Below are 11438 nucleotides of genomic sequence, written 5' to 3'. Positions count from 1 at the left end.
ATAATGATTCTAGATAGTTTTGATGCTAATGAAGTGGAAGACATTTTAGATGCTATACTAGATAAAAATGAAATTAGATAAATTTACTTAATGGATTGAGACTATGAATCAGCACAAAGTCTTCTGTCTCCTGGAGTGCTGTGAAAAAAGTCTCTGAATTCCATTTAGAGCAGTATTTCGTTAGGCCAACAAAGATCACCAAAATATGCATATTTTTAAAATCTACAGATCAGGCGGACTGAGACAAGAGAAAACAAAATGGTTCTGCTAGAACGTCCATTTGGCCTCAAGACCAAAAATAGGAGAAGTCTGAAGAAACCTGGTGTGGGAATAATTTTATGTTACCACAAATTTGCCTCTGGGACAGAACATGAGACTCTGAGGAATAGACTTATATCACGTGAAACTGTTATTCATACTTTAACAGCTTGCATTAATTTTCAGCCATTAGACAAAGCTAACTAGCTAATTTGGGTTTTGTTTACTTTTTTGCCCCGTACAGTCTAAACCATCAAAATTTAATTGAGGTCTGCTAGTGTTGTTGCTTTAAAACAATTACTATTATTATTGATTCTTCATTGCATCTTTGTTGCTGTTGCTGCTATTTTAGTTGTTTTTAATTAACGTGTGTGTGTGTGTGTGTGTGTGTGTGTGTGTGTGTGTTCTTTTAAACAAAATGTTTGCAATGTTTGGTTCTCTCTTGCTTTTTAATGAATTTTCCTTGTAAGAGTTAGGTCGCTAAAAGTGGATTATAAATACAGAAATGTGCCACTTTACCTATTTACTCAAAGGCAAATCTCACAATATTCAGTAAGAGCTATTCCAAGAAAGGTTGTCACATTGCAATCTAATGAAGTAAATAGATAAACTATATCACTGAATATAGTACACTTTACGCTTCCCACGGCCCCTTTCTGATTGAAATGGGCAATGTAGAAATATGAAACACACACACACACACACACACACACACACAGAGTTTACATTGAGAAAACCAAGCTAGATATGACACAGTGATGTTTTTAAAAATGCAATTGAATCAGGAATAGAGATGAAAGAGACCTTAGAGCAGTGGTTCTCAACCGTCCTAATGCCGCGACCCTTTAATTCAGTTCCTCGTGTTGTGGTGACCCCCAACCAACGCTCCATCATGCCAAAACCCCGCCCCTCGGCTCCAATTGGCTTGGAACCCAATAACCGGAACCCAATTTCTATCCCCCTCCCCCCCTCACATATAGACTCCTTATTTTTTTTAATGTTTGTGTTTCTCCTTCCCTACGTGTGTGCCTGCGTGTGTATTTGTGGGTGTGTGCGCGCAAGAGAGAGAGCGACACAGCACGCTTTAGAGTCTAAAGAGTTAAAGAGTTCCGATGGTCTTAGGTGACCCCTGTGAAAATATCATTCGACCCCCAAAGGGGTCGCGACCCACAGGTTGAGAACCGCTGCCTTAGAGGTCTTCTAGTCCAACCCTCTGCTCAAGCAGGAAACCCTATACCATTTCAGACAAGTGGTTGTCCAGTCTCTTCTTAAATCCTCCAGTGATGAAGCACCCAGAAATATGCAAATAATATTAGTTGAAGGGGGAAGGGAACCCCTGATCATTAAAGGCCTCAAAAGCATGTATGCAGATGAATATAAACCTTCAGCCAGATTTGGAAATGTCCTGCACTGGGGGGGGGGGGGGGAATCAGACTTGTCTTAGATAAAACAGTTGCTCTGTACCTAAAACAAAACCCATTTCAGTTTCTCCTCCATAACATAGCAAGAGAGAAAGAGCTTCGTTTCACCCATCCTACCTGGATGCTGATGATTATTCGTGCCCTTTTTCCCATTTGCTGATTGTATTTGGATCTGTGAAATCCTGTATCCTAACTGCAGTGATGTGTTTAAATTAAATCTGATCTAGCTCGAACGGTTAGGGAAGATCTACCCATTTCATGGATTAAATACTAGCCCTTGATTAGAAGCTAATAATCGGGAAAGCAAAAGACAAAGTGAATTTTAATAGTGGGAGGCAGAGAGAGGAGGAACATGATGAAGAGTGAAGGAGGCAGAAAAGGAAGAAGTGGTGACTGATAGAGAAGGGTTAAAAAAGTGACGAACTGGTGGGCCACCACGACTATCCTGTCCACATATGCCAGCGTCCATTGTTGATTCTCTTGCCCATAATTACAATAGCACTATTCTTAACTCCTTTTTTCCTTCGCAGTAAGGAAGGAAGAGTGCTAGAACCAATGATAAATTAAGAGCTAGTCAGTAATGTTGGGAAATTGACAGCTAGGCTGGAAGGAGGGGTTAAGTGAGGGTCTAGCTTGAAATCCTTGCACAACTGAAAGTGGCATAAGCTTGACCTGCCCCAAGATCCATTAAAGTTTATCTGGTCGTTCTTAGCGGAAAGCGAGCAACCTGAGGAGATTCTTGTAACCTAGGCGGTAGACATTAAAGTTACTGACTTTTGTTATTCATGAGTGGCTTTGGTTGCTTACATCTGACAGATAGGCAGAAAGAAACCCAGGCCAAGTTGAGGTGACAATGGGGTCAACTGTTCTTATCTTCTTCAGATGATTTACTGAGGATGTTACTTTTTCCCCCACTGTAAAAAAAAATCATAATGCTAAAGATCCTATAGATTTTATTCAAGTCATTCTTAGAATGATATCATTTGCTGACAATTTCTCCAAGGGAAGAGAACAGTATAATCTAAGAAAATGCTCCTCTGGCTTAGTGTTTTTGAAAGTATTACACAAATTATATGTAAGTCATTGGATAATTACGAACTTTCTTCTCCTTTATATTTATATGGAATATTTATTGAATTGCGTGCTGTGCTTTTACAGTAAAATGCCTTTTACCTTGGTTCCATTGTTCAGCTCCCCCAAAACCTGACAGTTATCCTTTTATAAGCTATTCTAAGAACATTTTCTCTTCTTTGAAACTGATTGATGCACTCCTCTAAATGTTCCCACAAATATCTTTTGAATTTAAGTTCCTGCATAATGTAGTAAGATAAAAGAATTCTATACCTCAACAAGAGACATTACAAAGCAACTGAAGACATTATCAAGGACATTAACATGTTCCTAATAGCAATAAAACCTTTTAACTGTCTGATGTTGAACATGTTCTTACCAAACCACCACATATTATGGTAATTGGTTCCAATTTCCAAATCTTTCATTGCAAAATTACAAGATAGGTAGGGCCTGAGAAGTGAAACTAAAAACTCAGCTTGGCTGGTTTATCACTTCTACCTTTTTGAAGCACGCAGATTTATAACCTTTTTGCATATGTATTCAGCATTCAACTAGCATGAATCTACAATAGTTTTGCTCTAATAACAGCTGATGGGAGAAATCTACACTTTCCTTTTTTCTGTGTATATTGTTAAAATAGTTCATATTTTTCTCATCAAGATCTAACATTTCTATCCCAATTGGTATCTATTCCTTCTCTCCATCACAAATTGCGTGGAGATGAAAGAGGAACTTTAGCTTTCTTTCTTTCTTTCTTTCTTTCTTTCTTTCTTTCTTTCTTTCTTTTTCTTTCTCTCTCTCTCTCTCTCTCTCTCTCTCTCTCTCTCTCTCTCTTTCTTTCTTTCTTTCTTTTCTAACCAAATATACTTTTCTAGGATACTTGCATTCTAATATGTAAGTGGGTATGTGTCTTGCAGCAGAACATATTGTATGTTGTATTCGAGTTGGTTTGATATTTTGGGTGACTCGCTGACACAGTCCCATGCACACACAGAGACACAAATACAAATACATGCATGCACACAGGCTGGCAAGTATTCAGCCCTCGGCAAACACAAAGATATGCAAGTGCAAATCTAACATTTGCCAAGGTGATGTGTTAAGAAATAGCAAACACTCTAAATGGAAGAACTGTTTATATTTGCAGAGCTGCAATCAAGATGCATCCTAAGGAAAGCAGACTACATCTTGTTAACATGTTAAAAGCAGGAAACACACATGCTCATATAAGGAAATAGATGCTCTACAGACCAGATCATATTCTGTTGCCAGTTCATGTCCAACTTCCATGATTAATGTGCAGAATCAACAGGAGAAATGGACTTAGCTACTTTTCTTTCTTTCTTTTTCTTTCTTTCTTTCTTTCTTTCTTTCTTTCGAAACAGACAGTGCTGGACTTACACATTTTCCCTCACCAGGAGACTAGTTTTCTTCTCTTCTTTTGAGGGAAGACTGTCTGCTTCCTGAATTACTTCAAGCTAGAAAATCAGCACTTCAGTCACTTTCTACTTCACGCTAACCAGGGTTGAAATGCTACTGGTTCTGACCAGTTCGCTAGAACCGGTAGCAAAAAATGTTAAGGTTCGCCCGAACTGATAGTAAAAAAAAAAAAGCTTTAAAAAGTGAAAAAAAAGGTTCCGTGACATTCAGCTGTGCCGCCCGATCCTCTGAACCTTTTCACTTTTTAAAGCATTTTTTTTACTACCGGTTCTGGCAAATAGGTAGTAAAAATGCGTTAAAAAATGGGGGGGACGGTTCCGGCGATCGTGCGGAACAGCTGATTGTCATGGGACCTTTCCCCCCCACACTTTTTAAAGGATTTTTTTCCTACCTATTCGTCCAAACTGGCAGGAAAAATATGCTTTAAAAAGTGGGGTAAAGCTGGCCACGTCCACCCGGTCACATAACCACCACCACCCGCCCAAGCCACGTCCACAGAACCGGTGGCCAAAAAAATAGATTTCACCATTGACGCTAACATTATAATTTGATCCATGAATGGATGGGGCATTCTGTATGGTACTTTGGTCTAACAGTTAATCAAATATGACAAAGAAAATATAAGGACTTCTTTCTCAAAAAAGATTTAAATATTTTCAGAATGAAACTCTCCGTTTGCTACAGATCCACCACACAAAAAGGAATCATAATGAATAATGGAAAGATTTTGTGCGTTTGATGATTCCAAATAACATCAGCATCTTTCTGCAAACTGAAACAAATTTCTAATATGGCTATTTTCAAAGATAACTTGATGACATATTTCATTGGTCCCACCTTGTTGATTGCGACAGACCCAAATAGTTATGGCTCCATTCCCATTCCCCAAACTTTCCAAGTTTGAAGTGGATTTACTTGTTTTCTTAACATTTCCCAACCTTGGGGAAACCGAGAACAGGTTCAATCTGTTGGAGCATCCAAAATCTCCTTCACTACTTCACACAAAAGGAGAAGAAAAAAATAACCTCATGCTTTGAGCATGGGTAGTCCTCAACTTACAACCACTCATTTAGCAACCATTAAAAGGGCCACTGAAAAAAAGTGACTTATGACCAGTGCTCACACTTACAACCATCATAGCATCCCCCACAGTCAAAATTTAGGTGCTTGGTAACCAGCAAGTGTTTACGATGGTTGCAGCACTCTGAGGTCACCTGATTGCCATTTGCCACTGTCCTCATCAGCTTCCAACAAGCAAGGTCAACAGGAGAAGACAGATTTGCTTAATGACCACATGATTCAGTTGACAACTGCAGGGATTCACTTAACAACCAGGGCAAAAGGGGTCATAAGATCAGACATGACTTACTTAACAACTGCTTTGCTAGGCAGCAGAAATTCCAGTCACGATGGTGGTTCATGAATCAAGGACTACTTGAACTGGCTCTTGCCCTGCCAAAAGACAATTAAAAATTAGAATTCATGTCAATGTCACTGCTATTAAGTCCAGCCAACGTTCATCTAAAACGGGTGTCAAACTGGTGGCCCGTCGGCCAGAAGCATCATGTGCAGGCCACGCCCACCCTAGCTCCACAAAGGGGGGAAAGTCACAATACGACACGTGACGGCAATGTGACGCCACAATTTTAACACCCGTGATCTAAAAAGTCCTGTAAGAATCCTGAAGCTCAGGAGATGAAGCAAATCTTAAAGTTAGGGATGAGATAATATTGCCACCGTCCTTGACCTGGGTCTATGACAATTCACCATGGCCAACTTGCTATGCGAAAACTAATATTGAAGAAACAGGGAAATAGAATCATTAAAGAAATAATGCCAAAGTAGAGGGAAAAAATGAAATGTGAACGACAAAAATTAAAATAATTTTTAATTATCTTAAATAATTAAACTGAACTGTTGAATTGTCCCGCAACACGTTGTCCTGTGGCAAGTTGGCCGTAGTGGCAAGTTGACCATGGCAAGTTGGCCGTAGTGGCAAGTTATCCCATTCTGCCTTGAAGGGCATCAGAGGACTGGAACTATTTTGACTTGGCCTAAGTCTTCATGTAGAACACGGGTGCCAAACTCCATCGCGTCACGGGCCGGATCGTGACGTATCATGACGCTTTTAGCCTTTGTGGAGCCAGGGTGGGCGTGGCCTGCACATGACATACCCGGCCCACGGGCCGCCAGTTTGACAGGTCTTATGTAGAAGGTTCTATTGGAATTGTTTCAACCATTCCTAAGTGCTCTGCAAGCAGAAGGATATGGCTAGTGGAAGCCGAAGCCAAATTGTTTATTATTAGAAAATTTATTTTGCGCCACCATATTAGAAAGAGTTTTTTTTAATGATAATTATGGCTTTGTCTTCTACTGCATAAAATGCTCCTTCGAATTGCTGTAGGTTAACTTTTCAATATTCATTTGATTTAAATATGTGAAATTTCTGCCTTGCTGGTTTCAGTCTTAGCCCAATCAGAAATCAAATTCTTAAAACACCATAGCATAGCAGTTACTAAACAGTAATTACTTGGCTTTAAAGAAACTGAGGCTTCAAACATCATTGCGTTGTACACCTGGTTAATAGCCATTTCTCTTTTCTTCAGCTTACATATTCAAGCCTTCTTCAATGTTGTTTTAATTTTCCTTGTGATATTTTGAAAGCCCCAAATTTAAAATAAAAAGCCCTCAAGCCCATTGCACTGATAAGAACACAAAAATCCACAAAATAGAAGGCAATCCTTAATATATCCTCAGATTAAATCATACTGAGGGAAGCTTTAGGAGGAGGGGGGTGGGAAAGGAAAATGAAAAAAAAAAGACTGATGTTATTTGTCTCCTGTAAACACAATAAGGTACAGATTAAAGATAAGTCTGAACACCAGCTAAGCTTTCAAAACAGCTTGTCGGCTTTATCATGCAAGTTTAAATCATGGTATTATTATATTAGATTTTTTAAAAAGACATCATGGGACGCACTTTGAAATTAATTAAAATCCTGCATTCATTTGTTTTGGGAAAGATACATTTTTATCCACGGAGACAATACAATACATCCAAACACCCAGATATAATTTTTAAGGGGGGGGGGGGAAGACACTGCCAGTAATATTTCAGAATTACTTCTCTTCGGGCATGACACGCAGCCAATTGTGGCATGATTTCTGAAACAATTATTTGTACCTGAGGTGGTTACAAGAAAAGCTCTATTGACACCAGAATGATCTGATCTGTCAATTGTTCCTCCTATTATTATTGTTATTAGTAGTATTAGTATTAGTATTGCTGCTCTGGTCTTTTTCTTTGGAAGTTCAACAGCAGCCCCTAGTGGACACGAGGAAGCACTGCAGGAGCCAATGGCAACTGCAAATGCAAGCACTTTAAGAGAGGTTTCATTAAAAGGGGAAATTCTGCTTGTTTTTCCTCCACCCCTACGAACTGCAGCTCCTAGCTTGTTACAATCAGAAAGAGACCTGCAGGACACCGAAAGCACCAGCCTTTGTCATGGTAATCAATGGAAAATTCAGTTGCTGTTGCTGTAAGGCGGAAAGAAAGATGTGCAGGCGACAATATACATCTCTCTGTTTTGTCACCTTCGTTTTATGCAGGAAGACTAATAATTACCGCCTGAATAGTATGGCAGGGGGTGCCTTTCTGACTAATATTCAGTATCACTCAAATCAAAGCAAGAGCTTGCATAAGGAAGCAAGAGCCTATTATGAACTGAGCACCTATTATTAAGATGGGTCGCAGGTTAGAAGTTCTTCCGATATCAAAACACAAAAGAACCTTTGTGCCAAAGGAAAACGCTCCCCCCCCCAAGAAAAGGAACATCACCCAGTGTTCAAATGTATACCGAAGGGAATCAAGAAACAAACAAGTAACCTGCAGAGGTTGCCGTTATTTTCCTTTGGAGCTTAAGGCTATAGCAGTGGGGATGGGAGGGTGCGAGACTTCTTCAGATAGATGAATAGCCCAACTAGAATTCAGCATTTTTCGTAAAGGTGTTAAAGAAAATGATATTCACAATTACGTGCAGGTGGAATCTTGGACTTTCTGAGCAGAGCAGGAGAGGGGGAATGAAAAATTGCAAATGGCTCCATCCAGATTTCCAATGAAACGGATGCAAAGAGGAAACAAAGTCCGGCATATATTTTTTTCTTCTCAAAGCCTCGTCTACTAGCATTATATTTCTCCTGGAACCTCAGAAGGGCCATTGAATTTCACCCGTGGAAAGCCATTTTCTGTCATAAACCAGGCAACGCGGTTCTTAATGAGCAATCTTAGTTTCCAACCCAGGTTATTGTATTTGTGGCAGCAGGGGCTGAATAGTTCAGGGTTTGTTATCAACTCTTCCGGTAAATCTTAAGTTGGAGACTGCTGAGATAAGCTTGCAAAGCTCTCGGAGGATAAAATCACTCACTCTCCATTGCCAGCTTGAAGGCAGCTTTTACTACAAAATCTGTTGAGGCATCCAATGTACCAAGGGGCCTTGATTGTATAGGAATCGGGTTTTAAGTTTCTGGACATTAATCAGCCACTTCTGTCTGTGCTTCCTTTGTCTGCGATGTATTCTTTCAGTCCTTGCTCATCCTGGCTTATTTATGCATTCTGAGTGGAGTCAAACAATGTCTCCAGAGAAGTAGCTGGTGTGGTCCTAGCTCACACAAATGGTTGTAACTTGAGGACTACCTGTATTGTTGATTGCAGTGCAGGTAGTCCTCAACTTACAATCATTTGTTTCCTAGTATGATTTGATAGCTTATTAGTGACTAGCATTACCGTATTTTTCAGACTATAAGACGTACCTCTTTCCCCCCCAAAAAGAGGGTGAAAATCTAGGTGCGTCTTATACACGGAATGCAGCATTTTTGGCCTCCCAAAACCCCGCCTCCTTCACAAAAATGGGCGTGCAGAGGATTTGGGAGGCCTGCAAAGTGCTCCTGGGGGCTGGGGAGGGCAAAAATGAGAGAAAAACAGGCTGTTTTTGGCTCGTTTTTGCCCCCCCAGCCCCCAAGAGCACTTTGCAAGCCTCTCAAACTCTCTGCATGCACCGTTTTTCAAAAAACGAGGCATGCAGAGGGTTTAGTAGGCCTGCAGAGTGCAAAAACTTTTTTTTAAATTTACGTCTTCAAAATCTTGGTGTGTCTTATGCTCCATTGTGTCTTATAGTCTGAAAAATACGGTAAGTGTTGTATCTTTTTATTCTTGATGAATGTATTTTATTCTTCTTATGTACACTGAGAGCATATGCACCAAAGACAAATTCCTTGTGTGTCCAATCACACTTGGCCAAGAAAGAATTCTATTCTATTCTATTCTAATCTGTTCATTGATTCTTCTGAGTTGAAACTGAGAAAAAGTGACTTATGACTGGTCTTTACACTTACAGCCTCCCCCACAGTCATATGATTGAAGTCAGATGCAAGGCAACCAGCATGTATTTAAAATGGTTGCAATGTCCCAGGGCCATTTGATCATCGTTTGCCCTTTTTCCCAACTGACTTTCAACAAGCAGAGTCAACGGGGGAAGCTGGATTTGATTAACAATCATGTGATTCAATGCGGTGTTTTGCTTAACAACCATGGCCAAAAAAAAAGATCGTAAAATTGGGCGTGACTCACTGAACAAAATGCCTTGCTTAGCAACGGAAATTCTGGTCATAAGTTGTGGAGGACCTGTAGTTTGAAGAAGACGGAGTCAATTCCTCATTTCTTTTAAGGGTCGTCATCCCTCTTAGTGATCTCTGTTCATTTCATAAGTCCCATGGAGCCATGACTGATCTAGAAATACAGTTTGGGTTTTCTCCAGTGGTTCAAAAAATCTTGGCTAGTTTCTGCACCAGAACTGAAAGAATGAAACTGGTAAAAGAATTGTTTTGGTCAACTAATTATTGCTCTGAGCCATTGCTGTTATAACAGATCTAGATCTTAGATGCTGGATCGTCTCTTTGAAGCTGCTTGAACTGTCATGAATACTAGTAACAGCTATCCATGGTCAAGCCCACCCTAGTTTGTGTTCTTAATACACAACTCTGGCACTATTTCCACCTTTGATATACACCAGAGCTGTCGAACTCGATTTCATTGAGGGCCTCATCAGATTTGTGTTTGACCTCAGGGGGTTGAGGTGGACATGGCCAGTTCGACATCACTCTGGGTGCCCGAGTGCTCTGCCAGCAAAAACAGGCTCCCGAGCTCTGTTTTCAGCTGCGACAGCCTCCTGCAACCTTTTGCCAGTGAAAACGGCGCTCTGGAGGACCGCGTGCGGCCCTCCCGAGCTCCATTTTTGCTGGTAGAGACACCACGGGCCAGTCCATCATTGTTTCCAGGGCAGCCCCAAGGGCCAGAACTACGCACACCACAGCTGGGATCTGGCCCACAGGCCTTGAGTTTGACACCCCTGATATACATCGTCTGCCAAGCCATTGATTGATTTTTGATTGATTGATTGATTGATTTGGCTTAGTTGTCATGCTTTATCATCCATGCTGATTCTGAAAACCTTCCAGGTTTCTGTGTGGTTATAGCTAAGGACTTACACTCATTTGGAGGTCTGTCTTTTGATGAGCAGATTTAAATGACTTAAACATTTCCATTGTGTAATGTTTACATTACATCAATGCTTTAAGTATGTTGAATGCGACTTCCGGTTCCGGCGGCTACGGCGACAGGCAAGCCTTTGCCTGCTCCCGCTCTCCCGGTGGGCTTCCCCCGCTTCTGGGGGGGCACAGGACGCCCCGGAGAGGTGTCCTGCCGAGGGAACGGCTCGCGGAGGGTCCTGGCGTCGGCGGCGGCTGGCGGGGGCTTCTCCGCTTCGTTCTAGGCACCGGGGAGCAGTTTCGGAGGGCGCCCGTGTGCGCGCGCCTCGCCCCATGCCGATCGGAGAACGCGCTATTGAACGAAGCAGCGGCAATGTGGTGAGAGGCTTCCCTTCTCCATTCCCTCTATCTTGAATTTATGGACCTTTCAGCATTTTTTTTTAAAAAAAAAGTACTTTCGGACTTCTGCTAGAGGTGCGGCTAGAGGGAGGGGGATTTCCCCCCCTCCCTTGGACAAGCGGCTTGAGAAGATTTTGCTTTCGCCCCCAGGGGAAGGAGGAGGGGGGAGAGCCAACTAATGATGCCTCACCCTCATAAAAGTGACTTTCATTGGACTTAGCTCCAGAACCTATGGGTGAACTGAGAACTTTTTGAACTTTTAAAACTTTACTATGCCTCTGAGCCCAAAGCTGGCAGGGCAAGA

General features: G+C 41.3%; 1 protein-coding gene across 3 annotated transcripts in view; it reads right to left on the bottom strand.

The window, feature by feature from the left end:
- Positions 1 to 3536: 3536 nt before the first annotated feature.
- RWDD3 (RWD domain containing 3) overlaps positions 3537 to 11438 on the bottom strand; it is a 73014-nt gene continuing 65112 nt past the window's right edge. For 2 of the 3 annotated variants that reach the window (XR_014174907.1, XM_081947204.1), the window contains 2 exons: positions 5563 to 5645; positions 3537 to 4036 (listed from right to left, as the gene is read on the bottom strand). Coding sequence is in view for 2 of the 3 variants with exons in the window: in XM_081947204.1 (XP_081803330.1) it covers positions 5611 to 5645 (35 nt within the window). In the remaining variant the exon portion in view is untranslated. Of the gene's footprint in view, positions 4037 to 5423; positions 5646 to 11438 lie in introns of those variants that run through there. The other variant, XM_081947205.1, reaches the window with a different exon arrangement.

Source organism: Natrix helvetica (assembly GCF_964273705.1).
Source record: "Natrix helvetica genome assembly, chromosome: 3".
Taxonomy (NCBI): domain Eukaryota; kingdom Metazoa; phylum Chordata; class Lepidosauria; order Squamata; family Natricidae; genus Natrix; species Natrix helvetica.
The sequence above is the reverse complement of the archived record's forward strand: the minus strand, read 5'-3'. Positions and strand labels throughout refer to the sequence as shown.